Source organism: Triticum dicoccoides, chromosome 7A (genome assembly GCF_002162155.2).
Source record: "Triticum dicoccoides isolate Atlit2015 ecotype Zavitan chromosome 7A, WEW_v2.0, whole genome shotgun sequence".
Lineage (NCBI taxonomy): Eukaryota > Viridiplantae > Streptophyta > Magnoliopsida > Poales > Poaceae > Triticum > Triticum dicoccoides.
Genome location: NC_041392.1, coordinates 631570143 through 631596611, shown reverse-complemented (window position 1 = coordinate 631596611; position 26469 = coordinate 631570143). Strand labels below are relative to the sequence as shown.

Below are 26469 nucleotides of genomic sequence, written 5' to 3'. Positions count from 1 at the left end.
TTCCTCGCTGACCGCGCGTCATCTTCAGTTCACGATTGAGGCTCAGATGGAGACTGATGAGATACAGGCTCTGGCTAAGGTTGACATCCAGGCTCTGGACAAGCGATAAGAGATACTTTATGAAGGATCCAGCTAAGAAAATGAAATGGGTTAGTGGGAACAAGCAGCTAAAGCGCAAAGGTAAGGATGAGCTCGAAAAGTGCAAACTTGAATGATAGCTAGTGGTGGATTGAGACTTTTGAGCTTCTCCATCGATCACTTTTGCGGAAGCTGAGTCCTTTCTTTTTAAGCAAGTTCAAATCCAGCAAAAAACGAGTATCAATCTGTCCCAAGTGCGGACAGGAGAAGCCAGGTCGGATTATGACATTGAATTGAATTGAGTGGCCCCTTCCCTTCGCATCACAGCATCAACCCTGATCACCTCACTTTACGTCAATATTGGTGAGCATGCCACAAGATGTACGATTTGATTGGTTACTCAAGTGTCTAAGTGTAAGTTTCAAGTATTCTTCTTATGATAGACTGAAGGCTTATCGGCGCGCGGAGGTTCTCTGGATTGGTTGTGGTGAGCGCTGGGTGAAGGATTGTTAGTGTAAAGCTACTGTTCAACTCCATGTTGTTCAGGAAATGGCGGAATTATCGCGGAGTACTGCTGCAGGCTATTCTATGTTACAGGACCATGATGACTCTGCTTCGGATCTAAGGGTCCTCTCCGCTGAAGCTAATCAGAAATCTCCTGCACTCCGTTCCATTCAGTTAGCTTGCTCAGTAGTCCATAATTTGGATGTTACCCTCTTTTCTTGGTCGACTCGGGCAGCACTCATTCCTTTTTGAATGCATCATTGGCATCTCATATTGAAGCTAAAATTGTCATCTCCTGAATCTGTGCGTGCAGGCAGCATCAATTTATCACCTAATGGTATCTTTGTTCTACCGGCACATACATTTCGATTTCCTTGGTCAACGGAAGTCACCTTTTCTTTTTCCTTGTTTTCGTCATGCGTTGATTCAACATTCGTTGGACTTTGTAGCTTCAAGGACGTAGTCATCCTCTCAAGATTCTAGTCATGATATTGCTTAAAAAGAAGCCCGACTTACCTATATTATCAAAGGACCTAGTCGAGCCCTAACTAGAAAAGTGCATGGGTGACCAAATTTAGGACAAAGTAGGCGTGGAAGATCCACATGCAACGAAACATCCCTCACGAGTTCCAAACCTGACCTTCTTTAAGCTGCTTCGACTACGGGAACCACAAGGAAAACGGAACACGAGCGGGAATGTGGGACTGGGTCCTTCCATATAGTTGGCTTGATGGCCCTTGTGGACAGAGTCTGTTCTCATTAGAGAATTGACCTTAGAACTTTGTGATCAAGACCCGTGGTTAGTCCAGTAGAAACTTGATCTCCGGAAAGGAGGTCCACTTATTTACTTATCTGAAAAAGCAAAAGGTAGGTAGGCTGTTTCAGAGAAGAGTACGTGGGTTTTCACATAGCCGGATATGAAAAGAGACCCTAATGAGCAGCTTTTTTTTATTCGTAAACCCTTCTTTCTGTGCTTATGGAATCAGCCAGTGGCAGGTCTTGGCGATTGAATTCATCCCGTTTTACTTTGTTGAGTGCGATCTGGTATTGACTTGCCCTTATTTTCCATCGATCGGGTAGTTAGTTAGGTCCCGCGGACAAGAAGTCCTATATACTGAAATAAGAGGGACTCCTTCCAAGCATCGCCGTTAAGGTGCTCTTTTGATAGATTTCTATACCTTCCCCTCCCTTTCCTCTGTATCTGGGCCTACGCGAACAGCTGCTTGCTTATCGAAGAAGTCTGCTCACATGATTGGAATATGGCTCCCGTATGCATGCTATTCTGGGACTGAGGAATGCCTTTCTATGGTGGACCCTGAGGTCGGACTCTTGCTGCTTGATTCAAAACCGGATTCAATAGCAGCAACATATTGATGATGGTGCCTGAACTACCTATTCTATTACCTTTTGGGAAGCCCCAAAGCCACATCAAGCCCTATGCTATGGGTCAAGGTACTCTCGAGACCGTCTGGATTGAAGACTATCAAGCACCGTAGGTGGTACCAGCATTCCCTGTCGATAGGGCATTCCAATCTCTGGGTAGCTGCCCGCCCTACTTCATTCCTATATCCTTCGGCGTCAGCCCCATGTACCCCCTTAAACTAACCACTTGAATTGATCAGGATTTGTTAGGTTGAGTGCATTTTCTTCCAAATCCAGTCAATTTCAAGAAAAGTATCGAAAAATCCCGGGGTTAGGCACCTTTTTTCAGTGAAATCTTGTTTTTTCCCGCATTAATTAGTTATGGGAGAATCCTTGCTTCCTCAATGCTCTTGCCTTCGCGGTCCTATTAAAAGAGACACAAGAGGTTTTAGCACCGGCATCTTTGGATCAAAAGATCATTCCATCCTAGAACCAACACGACGACTTCTCCTTGCCCGATTTGAAATGGTGATGAATATGAAATTAGGAATATATATGGACAGATGAATTATGCGTCATGGAATCCGGATCATTAAAGAGGTAGTGTAGACAGTTGTCTAAGTGTGATCTTCTTATATCCCCACGAACTGTTCAGCTTGATAGACCCAAGGGGAAATAGAATCTCGAAAGGACCTTTCTTGTCCGTAGCCCCGTTGGAATCGAGGGCTTGATATCTCATTGGCATGACTAATTGATGAGGCCGACTAAGTAATACTCACGAGGTCCTTGATTTCTTGTTAGTCTGTATCTTTCTCTTTAATAGTATGGTATCCAGGTTCACCTATTTTTTTTCCGTTGTTGCTCTTCAGAAAACGCGTATAGTAAGTAGTCTTCGTCGATGGGACAAACGCTCCAGTGTATGCGTTACGAGGCAACTAGCATTTTGTCATGGAAGTTCATGAAAGAATGTTCTTGTTTTTCACTGGAAAAACCAACGCCGACGTCAAGATCAGTCTCCTTTCCTTTCTCTTTTCGGGAGCAGAGCTGAAAAAGATGGGAAATTCCAATGATTCTTCGTTCATTATCATGTCGATTCCTCACAATCGCTCTTTGTGATGCTGCGGAACCATGGCAATTAGGATCTCAAGACGCAGCAACACCTATGATGCAAGGAATCATTGACTTACATCACGATATCTTTTTCTTCCTCATTCTTATTTTGGTTTTCGTATCACGGATGTTGGTTCGCGCTTTATGGCATTTCAACGAGCAAACTAATCCAATCCCACAAAGGATTGTTCATGGAACTACTATCGAAATTATTCGGACCATATTTCCAAGTGTCATTCTTTTGTTCATTGCTATACCATCGTTTGCTCTGTTATACTCAATGGACGGGGTATTAGTAGATCCAGCCATTACTATCAAAGCTATTGGACATCAATGGTATCGGAGTGCGCCTCTTAACGAGGGTGATTTAAGTGCAACGAAATGTACCGGTGGTTCGCGAAGCATCTGGCTTACCGGTCATCTCCCATTCCCGTCGTCGAGAGACTAAAAGAACTATAGCATGCCAGAAACGGGGAGTTGAGGTGGTTAGACCTATACCCCGAAATGCTCCCAGCATAGGAGCCTATGGTTCCATTCTTGTTATTGCTGGAGGTACACATACCTCTTCTCGGTGTGGTGGAGCGATATACGAAAAATAGATGCTAAGCCTGCAATGTCCGATAACGGGGCTTCAGTAGTGAATCTATCGACACCACAGCAGTGGCATACAACTTTGGACCTAAGGGCTGGTCCCGTTACCTTTCGGAATGGGGGATCCCCGTTGGCAACAACCACGGTAGTAGTTGCGGAACTACTGGGCCAAGAGAGGACAACCTGTTGTTCCTGCTCCTCCTTCTTCGCTTCGGGGATGGAGGTCCTACGGTAGGTAAGAGCACGCACAAGCACTTGACCGAAGGGGACCAGCGCTTCTACTCCTCCACCAAGGAGCCGTTCTTGCGAGAAGCAAGGGATGTCGTGAACGGTGGGAGGTCAAAGAAAGAGAATTGACCTCTGAATACAGTGATCCTATGATCTAGATAGACTCCGTCCTTTTTTTTAGATAAGGGTGACTCAAGAAATTGGGGGTGGGACCTGCTGGCATAATGCAGGCTAGAACGTGGGAATTCGAGGTCTCATGAACGAGTTTTTTTCCGACATACTTTCCGGTCTTTTTTATGGATCCTTTTAGATCTACGGGCCGGCCGTTCACATGAGCATAGGGAATCTATACTCGAGCCTTCGACTTGGCCCCTGGCAGGATAGGTGAGGAATCACTCTTGAGATCTGATCTATTGGGGCCTACAACTTCGCCAAAGCCGACTAGCATCCCTTTCCGTGGTGAACTGGCCGTCCCATACCTTCATTTTGTCTCATGTGTGTTGAACATTGTCTTCCTCGGTTCCAGCTTCACTGATGTAGGTAGGGCTGGGCGAGAAAGGGTCCCCTCTTGCCTATTAGTAAGCGGGCCTTCGATTCCACCGGGGTCTTACGGTCTCATAGAGGGGGGAGAACTACCTAACTAAAGAAGAATAGTGCTCTTTATAAATAAGAGTAGGCGTGGAGAGCTTTTTGCGGGGAAACTTGCAAGTCAAGTTTGGGGGGAGGCGGGCGTCGACCCAACCTTATGAGTATTCGGACTATAACAGTTCCGATGAACAGTCACTCACTTTTGACAGTTATACGATTCCAGAAGATGATCCAGAATTGGGTCAATCACGTTTATTAGAAGTTGACAATAGAGTGGTTGTACCAGCCAAAACTCATCTACGTATGATTGTAACACCCGCTGATGTACCTCATAGTTGGGCTGTACCTTCCTCAGGTGTCAAATGTGATGCTGTACCTGGTCGTTCAAATCTTACCTCCATCTCGGTACAACGAGAAGGAGTTTACTATGGTCAGTGCAGTGAGATTCGTGGAACTAATCATGCCTTTACGCCTATCGTCGTAGAAGCAGTGACTTTGAAAGATTATGCGGATTGGGTATCCAATCAATTAATCCTCCAAACCAACTAAACCGGGGAAGCTGAAGCGGAAATGCAATTCTCGGGTGAGGGAAGGGGGAAGCTCCAGGAAGGCTTCGCTCGCTCGCTCAAAAAGCTCTAACGCTCGTTTACGAGTGGAGTGCATAAGCCCTTATTGAAGTAGGGTGAGGCCTTACTACACGAGCTCGTAAGTCAAGCACAAAATGAGCCTTGTCTACGAAGCTTCGCTTCATCATCTTGCTTGCTTCTAGCGAAGCTTAACGCACTATAACATAGGCATGCATGATGGTATGGTAGGAAGACTCCTTTTAAGGCCGACCACTACATAGGAGCGATAGGAAGCCAAGCCGTCAAAAGGAAAGGCGAGCAGCCCTTATTGCAATAGCAAACGGCCTACTTATAGCCCTATTTATACCCTTTCTCGGGGACTTCAACGGGCCTTACAAGCTCAATAAATTGCAATTCTTCACCTTTTCCTCAGACAGTGGGAATGCATTTTCTTACTTGATTGACATTGACAGATATGTGTACCACACCGAACAAGCAATATGTCATATGCTTGATGTACCAGCCAAGCCAGCTCTTTTTTTCTCAGTTCCCTTATCCTTAGCGCAAAAGTAAAAAGAAAATGAAAGAGAGTTTGTATTTGCAAATGCAAATGAATATGGATCTAAATAAATTAGATAATCAATAAATAAGAATTGGAATAATAGAAAAAATATCCTTCGCCCCTTATCTCTTCATCATCGTCGGTTCCGTCACTTGTGGTATTCGTTTAGAATCTTGTTGACCCTACTCGCTTACTCCTATTTTCCTTATTTCTTTTTCTACATAATTAATTAGAACTTTCTTGAAAGAATGGGGTTCTCTCTGGGGGGGCGCACTCTCTCTTCCTTTTTGAGAAAGATGGGCTTGTTTTTTTTTCAATAAGTTCTATTGCTTTGACACATTTAGTATATAACATAATATATATAAGAAAAGTACTAAAGGCGAAGGGCATTCTGTTGTACAGCTACTTTGGTATAGTTACAAAGGTAACCGGTAGGTGACTGTTGAATCGACAGTAGTTACGAAAGGGGGAAATAGCTCAGTTGGTTAGAGTGCTGGTCTGTCACGCCAGAAGTCGCGGGTTCGAACCCCGTTTTCCCCGCCCGATCTTTCTTTCTTCCCGAGGTCATACCTCTGCCACTTTACCCTGAGTTTCACTAAGGCATATAACCCCATTCGGGTAAGAGGAGCAAGCAGTGGGGAACATCTATTTATATGCGTGTTAGCATCAACAGCATCTTTTTGGAAGTAAATTACATCGATCCTCGGTGCTAGGTACTCAGGTAAGTAAATCCTGAGGATAGAACTAGAGCAAGTAAGCTCATCGCACTATCAAGTCAGTTAGGAACTAGTCTGCCAAGCTTAAGAAGAAGTGAAAAGTAAGCAAGTTGTCATCTAGTGAGGGCTAAAAGACACGGAGAACATCCCCCCTCTATTTGCCAATAGCTTCCGCCTTCCTCTCTTTCATTTCATGTCGGTTCAGCCGAGCCAATAGATTCCATAGGCGGGTCAGTTATAGCTGTAGTAGCCTTTGATTAGGTCCTTTCAATAGACTTTCCGTAGCTATAATTCGATAGACTTTCCGTAGCTCAGTACTGCTGATCGTTGACGCCCGCAACTGTACTTACGGCTGTACTTGTGAAAAGAGATAGAGCCGTCTCGCTATGACTCAAAGATGGTCAAAAAGCTAATAGATGGGCCACAAAAGGTAGAGGAGAGGGGGTAAGAAGAGTAGACTTACTACTGGATACAAGATAGGGTATACAGCTAAAAGGGTGAGATAGAGGAATGAAATGAGCCAGTGAAACGGTCCACGACCACAAGTATTGAGCTATAACCATAAAACTTGGGGAGTGCCTCAAGAAAATCCATTGAAATAGAAGACCCAGGTTGTAATGGAACAGACAAAGGTTGAAGAAGACCAGCAGGAAGGGTGTGCTCACTCTTGTTGAGTTGACACACATTACAATGAAGAACAAACTTGGAGGGAGAAAAAGAAACCAGAAGGGACCCATTGTTTCTGTGCAAGTCGAACAATGATGGAAAAGCATCCAGTATGTAGCCGACATATGCCAACAACCCAAATGCACATATGCTAGTTAAGTTGAAACTCCTAAATTAAAGCGCAAGCAACAAAACTACTTTTTTGAAGGCGCGGAGCGTTGAAGAAGAGCATAGCTCGATTAACACAACTAGGGGCAATATGGTTCATTTTCCTAGAACACCACAACAAATGTCCCTACCAGCTGTTGCCAGTGAAGCTGAAACCATGGCTACCCCTCAACAAGCCTCTAGCTCTTATCCTAGGCCTGAACCACCTGAACCTCCAATTACCGTACCATTGGTACTGAATACGACCACCACTCACACCTATTCCAGACCTTTAAACCCCTGACCACCTAGACCTCTAGTAGCAAAGCAACTAAAAGACCCAATCACAAAAATAACCCTCTCTATCACCCTCAAAACCTTGGCACGAACACTTGTTTCCAGCCACCTATGGCCTTCCTCACAGCTCAAAACATGATAATATTAGACCTAATCCTGCACCTCCACCACCACAACCAAGACCCAATTCAATACCAAATATCCAATTTTCCCAACCAATACTTTTGCCCTATGCTGGAAATTCCATGAAACCAGAAGTGCCAATATATACTTACCTTAACCAACCGCTTCCAACTCAACAGCATGACCCGTACCAATACCTGCAAGAACAAAGGCCGCAAAATCAATATCAATATGGGCAGCAGATACATCAACCTCCTAGAGTTTATTTTCCAATATTTGAAGGGGCCAGGTCTTGGATACAAAAGTGTGAACATTACTTTTCGGTGTACCAAGTTACGGATTGGTACAAGGTAGAACTTTCGGCTATGCACCTTAGGGGGAGAGCTGAAAGCTGGTACAACAGTTTCTTAGTGAATAGGGGACAAGTATCTTGGCAAGAGTGAATTCAAGAGATTGTAGAGAGGTTTGAGGTAAGAAATGTGGTTGGTGTAGTTGATGAGTTTAATCACTTGAGGCAAAGAGGAAGCCTAGAAGAGTACAAGTCACACACAATTGGCAGAATTGAGGGCTGCCATGTTGAGGTGCAATCCCTATTACGATGACAACCTTTTTCGACAAAGTTTTCTTGGGGGTATTGTAAATAGAGATAGATGTTTCGTCCGGCTCTGAGAAACAATTCGGCAACCCCGCTCTTCCCTTTGCCTCTTCCACATCTATTTTTGAAACTTGATTCGGTTGAGTTTGAAGCAAGGATCTAATCAGATAACACTTTGTTCTCCAATGAATGGAGGTGGAATAATTTATTGAGATAGAGAAAGCTACATCTCGACTTTATTTAAACGAAAGAAAAAGGTTAGTCCTGCTCCTAGACTTCCAATTCCAAGTAGTAGTAACGGAAAGGAACAGGTTTAGGAGAACTTTTTTTATGTCTTTCTTATAGCGATCGCTGAAAGTCAGTCAATGCCCTGGCTTCAATGAATGAAGACCAATGGGCTACGAAGTGGAGATGATGTCGTCGTGTCATTGCTCGTGATGTCTTCACCAGGATTTGACTTACCAATGTGAAAGGTACCGTGCCAGTGGTTCTATCATTTAGATAGAGAGTGATCTTTCCTTCTTGTCGAAGAAAGATATGACGTTGGGAAGGGAAAGGGAGTAGAAATGTTTTTGTAGCCTTGGGGCGAAGGGCTGAGAGTTCCGTGATCCAGTTCTTTGAGCATACATAGGTTGAGGATGGAACTCCTATAGCAATCGATGTGGAAAAAGGCAACAGCCGAGAAAAGCAGAAAAAGCGAGTGAGATCTTGACTTTCTATTATCATACAACATAGAAGTATTTAATCAAATCAGAAAGAGCCCTGGGATTTGACCAAAACGGCATAATTGAAAGCTCTCGTCTCAGTCGCTCGCCTAAGAAAAGGTACCGGGTTGCTCCGTGATGACGAATAAGCAACCCAGCCCAATCCTTGCTTTCATAGAAAAAGGTGAATTTACTCGAATATTCGTTCAATGACTCAATATTTAGTAATCAAATCATGCGTTTGTTAGATCATTTAGTGATAAATAAAACGAGAATAAAGAGAGAGTCCTCACCTCAATATCGACAACAATGACCTGGCAAGTGAAGTAAAGTAAAAGCAAAGTAGAGCCCGGTTGATGTCAAACGTTTTCAAATCTTACCCACCATATCCATTCATGCACGTTACTAGATGAAAAGTAAAAAATAAAGCAATGATGGTTTTTATCAGAGCCACTTTACAACCGGTTTAGCAACTTCTTCATGCCCCTACGAACGAAATATTTGGAGTTTGACAACTGGTTGACGCCGGTTGATACTCGAATGAATATATCGCCGGTAGATACTTGCTTTTCTAATGAGGTAGACACTTTTGTATGTTAAGGTTTCCACTTCAAACCATCCAGATTTACACTTCAATTTCTCGTTGTTGACACGGTTTACACTTGACTTCATTCAAACTGACACTTATGTATCTATCTAGGCGGGCGGGCACTTAACCAAACTCAGGTTGACACAAACTATACAAAAGTCTTAATTAGGGTGTTTTTTTCCGATCAACCCGAAACTTCGAACAGAACCGACCCTGACTAGACCTTTTCCCAAGCAACTCCGAATACTGGAAAATATGAATGAAATTCGATAAGAGAAATCAGAGCATGTTTCTAAATTTGTGATAACTACTTATTTATGAGTGAGAAATGCTTCATGCGAGCACCCTTGGCGGCCTGCTTTTGAGACAGGGAGGCCATGCTCGTATCTATGCTTTTCATCATTGGTCTGGTCTACTCGTACCCCACCCCACAAGGTACATCTTCGACTACCGTGCTTCTTATCTTGACGCTATACATTCAGTTCAGTCAGTCCCAGAGACTTATCCTTCAGAAAAAGGTAATCCACCCATATTGGACTTTTCTTCACCTGGCCTCGCGGATTCAATACCGAATTCTCTTCGCATACCGGCCTGCTAATTCCGGGATTAGCTGTTCTCAATGACTGGTGGATGCCTCTTTTCTACCTTAGAAATCGTTTTTTTATGTACCTTCTCCCTCTCTACACCTTTTTTCCGCCTCGCCGCCCAGAAAGACCTATAGAAGAAGGAAGAATTCAATCCGTATACTCCAAGCGCCGTAACTATCGCACTTTCCAAGCAACCCTCCAATGAAGAAAGTGCAATTGAAACAATCAAGAACGGAAAAATAATTAGACTCCCTCGTCAATTGTTTGGATTGGAATTAGGCTCCTCTACTCTAGTCGTCCTCTTCTATTTCGGGCAGTAGCTCAGCCCGTTCCGGGCCTTCCTTTACTGAATCTATTAGTAGTTGCACTTTTTGACATATGCCTTTATTTAGGCATTGGTTGTAGGCATCCCCTTCTCTTCAAGGAATTTCTGCGCCCGGTTCCTGATCAAGTGTTGGAAAAACCGGAATATGATGCTTTCTACTTCAGCAGTAGGGTTGGCCTGAAGCCAGCCCATAGAATAGATACGGGCGTGTTCTACACAGGAGTTCTTGTAGAACATGTTCCAATCAAACCTCTTTCCCTTCGTCTCCGGTTTTCAATACGAACAAGTGTCATCCTCTTCTCCCATCGTTTGGATGGAATACCCACGTGGAGCTGACCTTCACTTTTCAGAGACAGGGGCAAGCCGATAATTTGTAGCCTCCCTGGTTGTTTTCTGGAAATTTCAGTAGAAGTGAAGCCCTGTAGGAGCTCCCTAAGGACTCTAGCTAAGACCTTTTTGAGACCCTGGGTGACTCGCGTGGACTTATCCCCTCTCGGTAAGCCGAAGACCATATCGTCTGTGTAGCGTGCGTAATAGAAGACTACGGCCCCATCCTCTCGGACCATTACCCTTTCAAGCTTGGCATCCAATATATGGAGATAGCAGTGAATGAGGACAGGTTCAATCGGGCTTCCGAGCGGTATTCCTCGCTTCTGGCACGTGTAACTCTTACCTTTTCTATCTACGTGTGGTTTTCATGAAAACCTATTTTATCAACCTATGGACTCCTTTCAATGACAGAGTCTTTGGAGCAAATTGGTTCAGGATTCTAAGGTTAGAAAAGAGTTACCACTCAAGGGAGGAACATGATATGTGGAAGGCTATCCTGGTGGCTCAAGACTGACCGGTATACCTGGACCAGTCTATATTGAGCCATATTCATCAATTCGTCAGGCAATTTGGCCTCACACAATGTATCCCTGTTCCACCAGACGCTTAATCAACCCTGGAACACAAGAGAACCCTTCTTATCAAAGAGAATTGCGTATTAAACAGATGAGAGAAATAGCCCTAAATATGTGCATCGAGTAAGTCATTACCTTCTATTCGATCTCCAGTATCGCTCATCAAGTACTTGATCAGATTCCTCTTTTTTCTTGCAATTGCAAAGTGGTGGAAAAAATTTGTATTTCGGTCACCATGTCGTAGCCAATTGGCTCTGCCCCGCTGGAGCCATGCTACTTCTTCTTGTTCAAACAGGTTCTCGAGCAGCAGTCAAATTGACTTCCCCTGCTTGAGCGTAATGCCCGCCCCTGGTGTGGTGGAAAAAGCCTCGTTTTCTATTCCTTTTAAAGCTGCTGATGCGAGCTACCGAACAAACAAGATTAGTACAAAAAGCCACAACTAGCACTAGCTTTCGTGATTGCTTCTTTCTACCTTTCTCACTCCGGTAATTGCTCCTTCTCCAAAATATCACTACGGACAAGATGAGCTAATAGAAAAAGTTAGGGCAACAGATGATAGCGACTCGCCAGACTCGAACTGGCATAGGCGGATCGGATCAAACGAAATTAGCCTTTCTTCCATCAACAGGAATCGCTTTGATTTCGCAGTTCAAGAGGATGGTGGGGGCAACCTCTCTACATCTGCGGGCCGGTAGGCCAGCCAACTAACTCTTCAAATGAAGAACTGATTACTCCACATCTATGAACCTATCATTCCCCGCCCTTGCCCATTATTTCTTTTTGTATCACGCTAGGACTTTGCCTCTTTTTTGGAGGAAAAATATGGAAGTAGAATCTCCTCTCTTTTAGAGGCGTCTTCCAAATCCAATTTCAGATCAATGAGGTCTTTCAGAGAGCCGCTGCTCTTTCCATGAAATTCTAGGATCTCTTCGATCCTATGCGCAAAAGCAAGGTGTGAGCCCGCGACCCCTCGATTGCTCTCAGAGTCAATCGGCCCAAACCGGGTTATGAGCTCAACGAAAAAAAAACTATTTTGTGAAATTGCCTGCAAAACCGCCTTGCGAGCGTTAGCGTCAGCGTCAGCGCCATCTCCCGATGGATATTTTTTGCGCATCTCCAATAGCGCCTTGGCCCTATTTTCTTCTTCGTCTATTGGGGAAGAAGAAGAGGTGGAGTAGCAGGCGGATCTCATCCCTCCTGCGGACTTCCCCGTACTCAAAGTGACTCTGAGAGATTGCGCTTCTCTACTAATCGCATTCTGTTCAAGAATCACTGTTTTCATGATCGAATGACGAAATAGATATACGAACTGTATAGGATCATTCGCTGGGATGGGATAAGTGATTCTTTTATAGGATTCCCATGGGATCGTAGAATCAACTAAGGATGGAATAGGTATTTGTGATCGATCAGCTTCCAGTATGACCGAAGACTTTCTATCTGCATTCAGAATAACCACACAATCAGGTTGTTGGTTCAACCCAAAATTGATCTTCTTCTTTCTTGAACGGAATTTTTTTTATTTGCAAAAGAATTGGTCAAAAACGCCCCGATCTTCCATTGAGAATCATCGAAACAATGAGAATTCACATTTCTTAAATAGCTTCTTAAATAGCTCGCCATTTCTTCCGTTATCTCATAAATAAATAAATGATTGGTCTTTAAAAAGAAGGAACGGCCTTTTTGACGACTGGGAGATCCTATAAAATGAAGAGCGTTTCATAAACAAATCAGTGTCTTGTCTGAATCGAGAATAGCAATTCCATTTCTTGAACCACGGATATAGACTTTGAAATGGTGATCAGCTACCCGACGGCCGAGATGTGCATTCGTACAAAGTAATTTAGTACAGACTATCGAAAGCATTGTCATTTTGCGATTTGAGTTCCGGAGATACAGGTGGTAAGTTATGGGTAATGCGGGGGAACTTTAAGACGAGATAGAATACCTAATATGGGAGTGGTTTAAGTGAGAGAATAGCTCCCTTACCAAACCAACTGAGCTATTTGCCATGTTTTTGACAAATGACCTAACTTTGATGTGATGTGCCCGGCTAGCCCGGATCATTCTTAGAGCAGTCGAGGTTACCGGAATTACGGCCTTCCGTACAAGAACTGGCACTATTGTAACTCGCTATGGGCCTCCTGCCTTCTCGAAAGAAACTGGCTTTTGAAGAAATTACTCTATTTTACGCATTTAGTTGAAGCGGATTCAAAGAGCTCTATCGAGCAAGGAAGGAGTATACTATACTGTAGCTGGATAAGCTAGATACCAAAACTTTGATAAAGATTGAGGCAACCCATTTGAGGAAGAACCGGATGGACCCCTGTGGAGATGGCATAAACAATCCTTTGACGAACTTTCTGGTTAACATAGAATCTATGAGTTTTTTCTTCTAATTACTACTACTAACATTATTCAATCTGGTAAAAAACAATTTATTAAGCTCATCCCGCAAGCACATGTACACATCTTGGATTTGACCGTCTTAAGATGGAAGAAGATTCGTTCTCCTACCCATTTCTAAGTTAAGCAAGAGATAACTCATAATTTGATATGCACTCGCACTCGCATCTTGGGTCACTGGAACCTGATGATAATTACTCACTCCTTCATCCTGAGAAAGGATCTTGGCTATGAAAAAAATGGATCACTAGCTTGCGCAGCAAATTGAATGAAACTTTCGTCCGAAGTAAACATTTCAGTCTGGTGTTCGTTATACCATTTAAGGGCATCATCTAAGTTCGAGAACTTTGGATACTTAAAGGCTGCAGCACATGCTAAGTGTTGACTGAGATTCTTTTTTTCCGACAGGTGGTTTTGTGCTTGAGGTTGAGGATGATCGGCAGAAAAGAGTAATAAAATTTTTGACAAATCACGCTCATGAAAATGCAATACACCTGAACGGTAGATTCTACCACGGAAGTCCATGAATGCTGGCAAATAGAATTGATAACCTTCGTATGCTGACGCAAGTCTTATTAAAAAATCTTCATAACTAGCCTGCTGCACCTGTTTTCATAATTTATTTAACAGTATGTTATAGCTACAAGCATTCTTAATACCTTTGACGTTATTGAAGTAGCACTCCCTCAATATGTCTGAGGCTTCTGTCGGATTCACGCGAGCCAGAGCATTTGGTAAAAGAAGCCCACACTCAACTAAACATTGACGATTCTTTTCCAGAAATCTCAAGAGCCTTTTGTTTATTTCAAACGCTTGAGACTGAAGCCCATTCAAAATATCACACATCTGCTTGTATTCTTTTTTATGTAACTTTATATAGAAGTGGTTTAAGTCATGGGAAGTTAATAGCCGAAAGTGATTCTAGATATCCCCCGTGGGTTTGCATAAGTAACCTCCTATCAGATCCGATAATGTATCAGGATCAGACCCCCTCTCTGCTGGTTGCCAATCCAAGGGTTTGCAAAGCATCGGAAGATTGAGTTTGATAGGGAGCAGATTTATGTTCAAATTGCACATAACATAACAAGAATTCTCTATATACCCTTGACCTTTCTTAAGAACCAGCACTGGATCTTCTTTTGTTACTCCCCTATCTGTTGATATATGTAGAACATTTCTTTCAATCATGAATTGGAGCAAGTATTTCCCGATATCATAATGACACTGCATTTTTTTTCTTTTTCTCTTTTTTGCTAGCACCTTTGGGCTGAACAACATCCTTAACTGATTCGACCTTACTAGTGAGTACTGCTTCCACCTTACCACTACCTGGTGCTTTGTATTGTAGAAACCTTGCTTGTTCTCGTACAGTTGAATTAAGTTGATCTATAAATCTAGCTGCCTTAACTGCGGATGATTCCTGAAGAGTGTTGAATACCAAGCCTAGTACATGAATCATGATAGCCTCAAGTGTATAGATACCAAACATCTTAAGCATAGGTAAGCTACTTGGTAGGCAACCCTTTAGATATTGCTTAGCGTTAGGCTGATCTTTATTAATCAAGAACTTTACTATGTTAGGAGTTACTTTAAATAGATTATCCTCATCGAACTTCATTGTGCAATTTGCAATTTGATTCTGTAAATCTATTAATTCAGTATCGAAAAACACACCATTTTGATTCTTCTTTTCATTAATCAACAACTTTCTAACATCATCCTGATACATATCAACATTAGAAGTCTTTTTCGTTTTGTCAATATCCAACAGCTTAGCGTAGTAATCGTTCCAGAACTCCTTAATAATACGTGCATTTTGCAAAGATTTCTCATTCTCAATGCTATCATCATATGTCTCAGAACAATAAAATAGAACCTGCATACTTTTATTTGTTACCCTTAAAAAACCGCAGTAAGGATACGAATACGACTGAAATAAACTACTAGAATCTAAATATAAGGAAAGGATCAGAATAAGTACTAATGCTCTGTATAATACTTTTCCCCGAGCGATGGTTTAGCGGATTCGGAATTGTAACCAAGCATCCTGAGTTCTATACCCGATTCAACACTAGAGCATGCAGCCGATCCTGGATACATAACTCTAAAAAGTGTGTGTGCAGTTTTGGATCTTTATTGGTAGCCAGTCTTTCACTTCTGCCTCTCCACTCCCATGCCTTTCTTGGTCGGACCAACCCAACCGGCGATTTCCGACAAGTCTTTCTGCTTAGAGCAAGAAGAGGAACCAAAATAAAGCTTTCTTTATTTTCATTTATGGATAACCAATCCATTTTCCAATATAGTTGGGAGATTTTACCCAAGAAATGGGTACATAAAATGAAAAGATCGGAACATGGGAATAGATCTTATACCAATACTGACTACCCATTTCCATTGTTGTGCTTTCTAAAATGGCATACCTATACAAGGGTTCAAGTTTCGATCGATATTTGCGGAGTGGATCATCCCTCTCGAAAACGAAGATTTGAAGTTGTCCATAATTTACTGAGTACTCGGTATAACTCACGCATTCGTGTACAAACAAGTGCAGACGAAGTAACACGAATATCTCCGGTAGTCAGTCTATTTCCATCAGCCGGCCGGTGGGAGCGAGAAGTATGGGATATGTCTGGTGTTTCTTCCATCAATCATCCGGATTTACGCCGTATATCAACAGATTATGGTTTCGAGGGTCATCCATTACGAAAAGACTTTCCTCTGAGTGGATATGTGGAAGTACGCTATGATGATCCAGAGAAACGTGTGGTTTCTGAACCCATTGAGATGACCCAAGAATTTCGCTATTTCGATTTTGCTAGTCCTTGGGAACAGCGTAGCGACGGATAATTCCGAATCTACATAGGTCTAGTCCAGGGGACAAATCAATAGGAAATGCTATTTGCTTCTTAAGAAGAAGAACTTTTTTGAAATGAAAGAGTTTCCACGGGCGTCGGATATCATTTCTTCAAATAAGGAAGAAGTGTTATCGAAGGATTTCCTTACATTCTTCCTAGTATGGAAGAAGTAAAGAAAAAGTACTGCGTCTCGATCTATACGAAAGGGCACTGGTTTTTTCTTTCGGTTTCATTGATAGCAGAAGAGTACGCTAGCTAGCGGAGCCTGAAAACGCTTGCTTGCGCCCCACCCCTACGGAAACTATTGCCTATGCTTGCTGCTCGCTCAGTGTCAGTAGAAGGGAAGAAAAGATGGTCACTCCTTTTAGGAACATGGCGAGCCTTACTTACGACTGTTGCACTTCACTCGCTGCTCGTTCATTCACTTGCTCATGAACTCGCTGCTTCGCCAGAAGCGACTAGTCGCCTCCTTTCCTCCGCCGAAAGATGCTTAGCCAGAAGCGACGAAGGAGGGGAGCTGGGGAAGGCCGACGATGGCAATGAGGGGGAAGCTGTCGTAGAAGCTTTGCCCCTTGCTTTACATAAATGGATTGTTATGAACTTACTAAATGACCTTATTTATTCTCCCGGAACGCTAGCAAATCTAATAGTTCCATCTGCTCTTCTTAACTTAAGAACGAAGGCCGCCATCCTTCTTATTCAGGAACCCTTTGTTTGAGGAGGGCGTATCCCCGGGAAGGGGAGAGTGGCCGAGCGGTCAAAAGCGACAGACTGTAAATCTGTTGAAGGTTTTCTACGTAGGTTCGAATCCTGCCTCTCCCACTTGTTGTAGACTTAAGAGAAGAGAAAGTAGGCGGAAGCCTAGGAGGGCCAACCGAGCGAAGCTCTTTTTTTTTGCCGTGCCGTGAAGTGCAATTTTCTCATATGCATTTTAGAGAGGTTGTCGAAAAAAGACGATCTATAGAGATTCCCCATCTATATCCAATCGAGAATAGAAGCGAGTCGCTTCTGGCGTCGGCTTGTAGTCTCTGCAGTCGGCACACGCACGCGCCCGCCATCATGCCTCCTTGGTTCGGGACGAAGCCAAGCGAGACATACGATAGACGAAGGAAGCGCCCACCCAGCAGGAGGGCTAAAACCTGTAGTTTTGAAGTTGCAAACTCCAGCTTCGAAGCTGGAGTGCTTTAGCCCTTTTTTAAGCAAGAATCACCGTCTTGAGCGCCTTGCGCGCTCAAGAACAAGCAAGGGATGAGCGCTTTGTTGGTAAAGCGGATACATTTTCTTGCTGGGGAAGGCTAGTTTGATCGAGGATTGGAGAGGAGGGAGAGGTGGAATAAAAAGCTCGGGATGGATTTTGGAGTCTTTGTGCGAGCCGTATGCGGTGAGAGTCGCACGTACGGTAAGGAGGGGGGTTCGCGTCTATACATGTAGTGTGGTGGTTGGGCCTACCCACCCTATTTGTTCCATGATCTATGGGTCTACTGGAGCTACCCACTTCGATCAATTAGCCAATATTTTGACCGGATACGAAATCACTGGTGCTCGATCTAGTGGTATTTTTATGGGGATTCTTTTTATCGCTGTAGGATTCCTATTCAAGATTACTGCAGTTCCTTTTCGGGCGGCTGTAGGACGGACGGCCCCCTATAGGTAGTAGGGTAGGGTGGGTGGTACCGCTCAGATAGCGGCCAATCCTCCTAACTGCGCGCGGGCCGGGCTTAGAGCGCGTGAAACTCATCACTACCTCGCAAGGGCGTTGAGACCATAGCATGTTACACAAAAGCGCCGCTTTCTCAGGAGTGTTGTCACACAGCTGCCCGACTAGAAGAGCTACTCGCTCTGTAGTGTTGTCACACAAGATAAGCACGCCGCCCGCCTGCTGGCCGGGCGAATCGAAGTTATCTTCCGGTCAACTGTCCACCCAGTCAAGTGCAAAAAACACAGTGGAATCACGCAACGCACGCTGCTGGTGTGCTTCCTGCCCACGAGGAAAGAAGAGAGACAAGGTTCAGATTTGACTGTTTGCAGCATGGGAGCTGATTACCCAAAAAATCCCTGGGAAAAAAGAAAAGATATCTCGGTAACGAAAACCATAGGAGGCTGTATTGGCGAGATCCAAGGGTTCACAGCAGCCCAAAAGAAAAACCGCCTGGAAGTCCGAGGACCTTTAGTACCGTACCGAACCAGCAGCCTTCGCGCCAAGCGACGACCGCCCTTGTCCCTTTCCTTTTTCCATTCAGCCTACTTCTTAGCTTTGTTCCGTCAGTCTAAGGCAAAGCTTAAGTGGTTTGCCTACCTTACCCACTTGATGAAAGGGAACGAACTTCGTTTCCTTGGCGGCTTTATGGATGGATTCAGTCAGAAAAAACTCCTTCCTTTTGAAAAAAGTGACGCTTTGCGTCTTCGCTTCCGAGGGTTAGGGTATAGGCCGTTTCGAGCAAGCTTTCGCTTTTTCTCCCGGCTTTGTACAACTTTCGCTTTAGCTTCCAAAGGCGACCCAATGACCTTTCCAGAATTGGAAGTATTCGTCGCCCTACCCTAAGAAAGAAGTCACTATAAAACAGCTTGCCCTCCAGAAGTACCAAAGGTGCGCGGAGCCCGGTGAAAATGAATATGTTTGCTACTGAAAGAAGCCTGCCTATTGACTAATATTCGTCTTTAGAATGAAAGTAGCTATGAAGCCCAATCTATACTGTCGATTCAAAAGGGGGCATAGTCATATGGGTGGGGTGTTTGTGGGGAGCTGCCTTGGATATGAGGAATTCCTCCAATCTAAAAAAAAATGAACAAAGAAAAAGTCCGTGACGAAGATCTTTCTTTTCTATCAATAGATAGGAATGAGTGTTCGTTATAGGGGATAGGATCCATCTGCTCTCTCTCTCTCTATTTTCTTTGATGCAATTTAGAGAGAAAGAGCAGTGCGAATTAGAAAAAAAAGAGAATCGGGAGATGATTCCAAAATAGATACATAGACATCTCAAGTAAAGGGATGTATATATTATTCCTATATATATCATCTATCTATGAAAAAAGTAAACAAAGTTTGTTTTTGGGTTCCCCGAAGCCCCGAATGGATTGGATCGTTTCTGCTTCTGCCAACGAAATGAAGGCCTCGCCCCTTCCGAATGCTTCTCCGATCCTGAAGTTCTCGCGAAGAGAATAAGATGCAGCTCCCCCTCCCTCTATCTTTTTCCGCTTTGCTAATCTTCCCCTCTAACGCGGGCCGGGCTTAGGCGGGCGCGGGAGGAAGAAAGAAAGTCGAAGAGCGTCTTCTCCTTTGTCCTTTTTTCAGTGCAACACAGGAAAGCACCCTCTTTTTGTAATCCCTGCAGCTTCCCAGAGGCTTGCTTTTTTTTATTGAATGCATGGCGTAGCTAGGACCCCTCCAATCATGTTTTAGCCTATGTTCACCCGGGGCCAAAAAAGGAGAATTCCGGAATGCCTGCCGACGTTCAGATAAGGTGCATATCCCTTACCACTAAAGGAAAGGCTCGACGAAGGGGGGGATATTAGCTGGGTAAGGAAAACGCTTTCGGAGATTGAGATGTCGATTTGTTTTTCATCGAAAAGAAAGAAGGCCGAGGGGATAGCAGCCTTCCTTCGGGCTTTGCCTGCCGACGTTCTAATAAAGAATTCCGGCTCGGCCCGGGAAAGCGCTGGCAACAACATAAAGAAAGGGGTCCATGTAGCTGCTGCGCCCGCCCACTGAGCAGCAGGTTCGGCATCTACTACAAAAGAGAGAATCCACTTCAGATAACCACGTCTCTGCTAGGCAGCGTGTGGAATGGCCGAGAGCGGACCAAATGGATATATAATCCAAGCCGAGAGTGGAGTTACGTGAACAGCCGTCTGATGGAAAACAACTTTCACGTTCGGTTCAGAGAGCACTTTTTTCGTTGAGAATAAGTCCTTCCCTTTTGTGTGAATTCCCCAGCGGCGAATTAACAACTTGTGGGGCCCTATCTATTCAATCTCTCGAGCCCCAAGAAAACCCCCCTCTCCCTCGGACTCAATCTCTCTTTTGACTCTATATATGTGGGCACCTGATATCTATGAGGGTTCACCCACCCCGGTGACAGCATTCCTTTCTATTGCGCCTAAAATCTCTATTTCTGCAAATATGTCACGTGTTTCTATTGTTGCTTCCTATGGGGGTACATTACAACAAATCTTCTTTTTCTGCAGCATTGCTTCTATGATCTTAGGAGCACTGGCCGCCATGGCCCAAACGAAAGTCAAAAGACCTCTAGCTCATAGTTCGATTGGACATGTAGGTTATATTCGTACTGGTTTCTCATGTGGAACCATAGAAGGAATTCAATCACTACTAATTGGTATATTTATTTATGCATCAATGACGATAGATGCATTCGCCATAGTTCCAGCATTACGGCAAACCCGTGTCAAATATATAGCGGATTTGGGCGCTCTAGCCAAAACGAATCCTATTTCGGCTATGACCTTCTCCATTACAATGTTCTCATACGCAGGAATACCCCCGTTAGCCGGCTTTTGTAGCAAATTCTATTTGTTCTTCGCCGCTTTGGGTTGTGGGGCTTACTTCCTAGCCCCAGTGGGAGTAGTGACTAGCGTTATAGGTCGTTGGGCGGCCGGAAGGTTGCCATGAGTAAGGTTGGGAGACCGAAGGCAGGTTTCCGTGCACCGGACACGTAGCTTACCAAATCAGTTGCAACACAGATGGGAATGCATGCTACGAAAGACAGGGTCGAGTCTGATACATCAACCGTCGACTCCATATCCTTGTACGAGTCCACAATCACTACACGAGATGAACCTGGGTTTGGTGAATGGAAGTTGGCCTTAGGTGTAATAGGACTCCCAGTTACTGCGCGCGATCGTATACTGAGGTGCTCCCCGTCGGTTGTTGGAACGACGCGAGCCGGGCCGGGCCTCGATTCCTTTTAAAAAGATGAAGGGATAGAGGTGACTAATTCCCCATCTCATTTGGGGCGGAAAACGAATCGACATCTCGATGTGATACAGCCCTTTCCATTTTCGTTGGGAAAGAACGGCGAAGTCCATCCGAACCCTCCAATGAAGAAATAAGAGGAGAGCAAAGCACCAATGGCGCGCGAAGCGCATGCGGAAGGGGCACGGAGAAATAAAGAAGTGTGGGGGAGAAGCAGCCGAGCTCATTCCCTTCGCTTCCTGGGCCCAAAGCAGTGCTTTGTTTCCTGGCCAAATCAAGGATTTGGGGCTGATTGCAAAAGATATCTGAATAGAAAGATAGATCCATCCATCTATCCAGATATCTAAAAAAGAATCGATTTCGATTTCATGAAACCTTTGATTCAAAGAACTGCGCTTAGCCCCCCCGCTCATGAAACGGCTCTGCTGCAATGGATGGCAGAGGGTCCGTAGTACCCGAAGCACTGGAGTGATCCAGTAGCCGGGAAGGGGCCTAGAAGTGCCTACTACTACACCACACTTGGCTCTACACATTTACAGAGCTTACCCCTGTCCAGTGTCTGGCAGAACGTTGGGGGCTTCAATCGTCGACTCGTTATCCCCATCTCAGCCCAGGCTAACGGAGCCTGACTTATTCAGGGGAGAGAGTGGAGCCTATCGAAGCACTCTTGAGAGTAAGATCCTTGGCTCCTCTTCATTCTCTACAGGGGTCTCTTCCCACATGGAAGCGGGGCAGAGATGGATAAGATCAAACACGGGAATAAGAAGCATTTGAAATGCCTTTTTGATCATTTTGATAGAGGGGGATGGATAAAGTGGGCAAAACAGACTCACATTTTTCAATCGAAAAGATGGGTTCCTTTTTCGTCTCGACAAAGAAAGAATCATCTTGAAAATGCTCCTAACCCCTTCGTAGGGCCGTGTATAGTAAGTGATCCGAACCTGCCCGGAGCGAGCCCCCCTTAGAGGCAAGTGAAGTTGGTGAGCCGTATGATGGGCAACTATCTCCTGCGGTTCGGAGAGGACTCAGCTGTTAGTTAGTACCCCCTTGGTTTCGGGGTGGACCCTTTCACTCTATTTTATTATATACGCTTAGCGAAAAGAATGTTTTTTGATAGACCTAGGACATGGATTCTATATGAACCAATGGATCGTGACAAGTCGTTACTACTAGCAATGACTTCCTCTTTCATTACTTCATCCTTTCCATATCCCTCTCCCTTGTTCGATCTTACTCATCAAATGGCACTCAGTTCATATCTGTAAGTTCGTTCGATCATTGACAAGGTTCAAAGAAAGGGTGGGCCATTCACCATGAAGGCTAAAAGCGAGATAGGCTTTACTGGACATTTTCGCTTACAAAGGCGAAGACAATTCCGCGTTTTTTCAGCCGATTCTCCGAAATTTAAGACAATTATCCTCACTCAAACTTCAAAAAGTCCTTTTTTTTCTGATGTAAATTCTGTCTGTCTCCTTTGTCCTTCCTAACGCTAGTCTAGTCTCTGATTAAAGGATTGATACGGGCGTGCTTCCTTGCAGAGGGTTGTTTTAGACACCTACCCACCAGAAACTTCGCTTTGCCACCCAGGTATAACCAAAGCCTTCCACAAAGGAATATTTACTACTGGGTCCATCACGTGTCCAGATACCGGTGCATCCCTTGCCGTTTCCCCATCGGCTGAAGTTGGATCAAAGTCCCCGGACGCGAATGCTCATTATAGAAAGAACTAGGCCTACTTAGGTAAACAGGCACCCCATCACTACCGTAGTAGTTGAAATCTCTAACTTAGGTGCGTTTGCCCATTACTTCTACCCATCTACGCGATTCTGAGATCCAGCCATTGGAACTAAGAGATCCCCGCTGTTTGACCTACTCAAGTAGGCTTTCTATTGAATATCCACCCGTGGTAATTGCTTGACTGGTAGAAGCACCAAGCTTTGGTACTATAGTCGTACTCGAGACCCTATTGAGCTGCTTAGTCTTCTCCTTTCTTTGGCTGGTGAAGGGACGGTGGACTTGTTGTTTCATTGCTCTCGCGCTCTGATCTTGATATTGATTGCCAACTCGGATAGAGGAAGTAAGCTGTTCTGTTTGGGCCATCGTTCTCTGTTCTATTGGATTTGACACTTTTTCTGATCTCCCTCTGCCTGTTTTTGAGCTCAATAAAAGAGAAAGTTTCATGCCAGTATGGGCGAAAACCATCAATTTTCACATTCCCCTAATAAATGGGTGTTTTTGAGGTCCTTTTTCCGATCAGTTTCATGCCAGTATGGGGTAAAAGTATACAAAAATCACATTCTCCCCGTAGAACGCTGTTTTTAGAGCTCTCCTTTTTTGGAAACTTTCATTGCGCATAGTACGAAAACCAACAGAAATCCCACTGGCAAAGGTGTTGTGCCGGTTGCCGACCAGGCGATCGACCAGCTTCCGACCAGAAGCGTTGGTCCAGTGAGGTGAGCCACGACCAGAACAGAGCTGTTACAAAGGAAGCCCACTCCCTTATGTTCTGATGGGAAATAGGACTAGGATCTGTAATAGTTGTATCTGCTTTCCTTTGGTTTGCATGGGCACGTGATACATTCCTAGCATGACGTTGGAACAAGCAAGGACCCAGCGTGATCCAGAGGGCAAGCCCATCCCGGGTAACTTTGTATCCTGACCCAAGCCGGAAGTTTGTCGAACTTGTAGTCTAGGACATTGGTAGGGATCCGCATGGGCACGCTGAACAATCCGATGGCCACCCACAACACGAAACATCGGCCCCGCTCGTAGCGCTTGCCGATCATCCCTATCTCTACCGGGCCCGTATTCCCCGCCTCGCTGATACTTATTCATTTCTTTGAATCGATAAAGATGGGTATCCATGCCTCTTAGTTCCGGGGAGATACTGGTTATGCCAGTGTGGACAAGTTCAAATGGAGCAAACCCGCAAGAGCATGGAGCATAGGATTTGAATTAGCCCAATGCGGATGGCAGCGATCGAGCAACTAAACGAGCGAACTCCAAATAGAAATCTTTTGCGCTTTCCTAATGTGTTCTAACAGGTGTTACAAGCTTCGATAATCTAGCGTGAACTAACCCGAACTATGGTTTCGCTTCCCTAAACTATGTGGTATAATCACTTTAAGTGAAGCATGTCCCGATGATTCCCCGGATAGGAGAAGGCCAGCTGGGTCATTTGTTTGTATAATTACGAGTCAATTCACTCCTGCGGTTTTTGCCCGAGTCAAAAGACAAGCAAGTCCTTTGAGTACACAGCGAACGAAGTGCCAGAATGTGAGCCTAGGGTGAACAGTGGTGCTTCCATGGCAGTTGGATAGTAGATCAGAGAGGCAGGCCAGTAGAATATGGAGTTGTTTTCGTTCTCTTGTTATTCTTTTCTGGCTATAAGTATTTCTGTCTTGGATTCGTTTGGCCATTAGGTTTGAATTGCCTTCTCTTTCTGTCTTCCATTTGAATTCCGTGATTTATCCTGCTATTTGGAGAGTAGTTGATATGGTCTTTCTTGGGTTTGGCTTTCAAAGTGCAGTTCGAAAAGAGTGAGTTGCTGTCAATGGCTGGAATGGAATATATAAATAAGATGGAAAATATGGCTTTCTTTCCATCTACCTATTTGAAGTAGTAAGCTTATCTTTTAGGTGGGAATAGTTTACAATCGAGTTTGAAAGCATTAATGAAGTGAGCCTATTACATCAAGTTCTTTTTTGACCTTTTCATTTGAAAGTAGCCATAGGCAAGGAAGGCTACCTATTGATACAGAAAGAAAGCCATCTCTGGCTATTCTTTTTTAGGGTGGAAAAGAGTGCTCCATATCCATATATGTGCTTGGAGGGAAGGCCACATCTTTAATTGTATTCTTTTTCGAGGTCATCCTCTTCAGCCTGTGTTAGTAGTGCTAGTTTTTGGTTTTTAGTACCTTACGGGTCTATAGAAAGGCTTAGAGGATCCTAAAGTGTCAGTTTATGTTGGAATTGCTTTGCTCTTTTTCAAGCAAATAAGCTTGAAAGAAAGTGCTTTTATTTGAGTGGAAATGAAAGAAGAAATCGTCTATCTAGACAGAGTATGTGTATTATTCGGTCCATGCTTGCCCTTCTAGGCCCTTTAGATCTATATCTATCTTACTATCGAAAAGGGTTTTAGGAGGAGCAGAGCAAGTCGCGTTTACAGCCAGCAGTTCTTATGGGCGTAACTCCCTCTAGTATTCCAATAATCTCCTTTCCTCCAATATGTCACTAGTATTCAAGTATGCGGCTCGTATTAGTATGCCAGGCGTTCGAGAGACCAGAATTCTTTTCATAGCCTTCCCTTCAATATGCCATCTTGTCTTGCGGCGCTCTATCCTTCCAAGCGAGCCTGTGCTCGGGGAGCACTCCTTCTATCATTCATAAAATATGCTTATCTCTCCTTGGTCGTAAAGCTTCGCTTTGCTTTCATTTACCGAAAATGCCATTGGAGTTTCCAGCCGGGAGGCGCAGTCTCGTACAAGCAACTTCTCTTCCTCTTTCGAAAAGTAGCAAAGCGGTGTCAGGTTGGAAGCCTGCGGGCCAGTCTGTTCTAGCGCCTCATTCTTTACATCCTTGCATTACTCTCTTCCTTTCCTCCTTGCCCTAACTTGAACTGGCTGAAACTAAAATGGCCGGACTTTCTAATGATGGCACTGGCTTGGCTGGATCGACATGAACTTCTATTAGGACAGCAACTGTTTTGCCCCCTGTCGAACTTTGACTGAGACATAGCCTTGCTGCTGCGGGGCAGCCGACTTCTAATTCTAGTTACTGTCCTTCTTGTTCATGTAGTGCCTGCCTCTCTCCAAAACTCCTTCCCGCACTTGATTGAGCAAAAGATGCAGCTTCACTAATTGAGTTAGGCACCTGCACTTCCACTGCAGCTCTGAGTTCATTCTTCAGACCCAAAAGAAATTGTGTCACCAGCAGCAGTCCTCCTACATTCAGATCATACAATTTAACCTAGCAGAGCGGATTCAACTACTTAAGATATTCTTCCTCAGAGCCAGTCTGCTCTCTATCATCATCTA

The 26469-nt window shown here is 44.3% G+C and overlaps 3 protein-coding genes, 2 non-coding genes and 1 pseudogene across 5 annotated transcripts; 5 read left to right on the top strand and 1 right to left on the bottom strand.

Annotated features, from left to right (window-relative positions):
* The first annotated feature begins 2933 nt into the window (after positions 1-2933).
* LOC119332451 (cytochrome c oxidase subunit 2) lies at positions 2934-5157 on the top strand. The gene is made up of 2 exons (XM_037605640.1): positions 2934-3398; positions 4616-5157. The coding sequence occupies exons 1-2, from the start codon at positions 3011-3013 to the stop codon at positions 5008-5010; spliced, it is 783 nt and encodes a 260-aa protein (XP_037461537.1). The 5' UTR covers positions 2934-3010; the 3' UTR covers positions 5011-5157.
* Positions 5158-6055: 898 nt separating this feature from the next.
* On the top strand, positions 6056-6129 carry TRNAD-GUC. The gene has a single exon. It is a non-coding gene; the product is annotated as a tRNA-Asp (tRNA).
* A 5748-nt stretch (positions 6130-11877) lies between these two features.
* LOC119328319 lies at positions 11878-13546 on the bottom strand (annotated as a pseudogene).
* Positions 13547-15632: 2086 nt separating this feature from the next.
* On the top strand, positions 15633-16550 carry LOC119330765 (NADH dehydrogenase [ubiquinone] iron-sulfur protein 3). Its single transcript, XM_037603889.1, has one exon. The coding sequence runs from the start codon at positions 15633-15635 to the stop codon at positions 16494-16496; it is 864 nt and encodes a 287-aa protein (XP_037459786.1). The 3' UTR covers positions 16497-16550.
* A 693-nt stretch (positions 16551-17243) lies between these two features.
* TRNAY-GUA lies at positions 17244-17326 on the top strand. The gene has a single exon. It is a non-coding gene; the product is annotated as a tRNA-Tyr (tRNA).
* A 697-nt stretch (positions 17327-18023) lies between these two features.
* LOC119330915 (NADH-ubiquinone oxidoreductase chain 2-like) lies at positions 18024-21131 on the top strand. The gene is made up of 2 exons (XM_037604052.1): positions 18024-18123; positions 20536-21131. Exons 1-2 carry the CDS (start codon positions 18066-18068, stop codon positions 21129-21131), a joined length of 654 nt encoding a protein of 217 aa, XP_037459949.1. The 5' UTR covers positions 18024-18065.
* The last annotated feature ends 5338 nt before the right edge of the window (positions 21132-26469 follow it).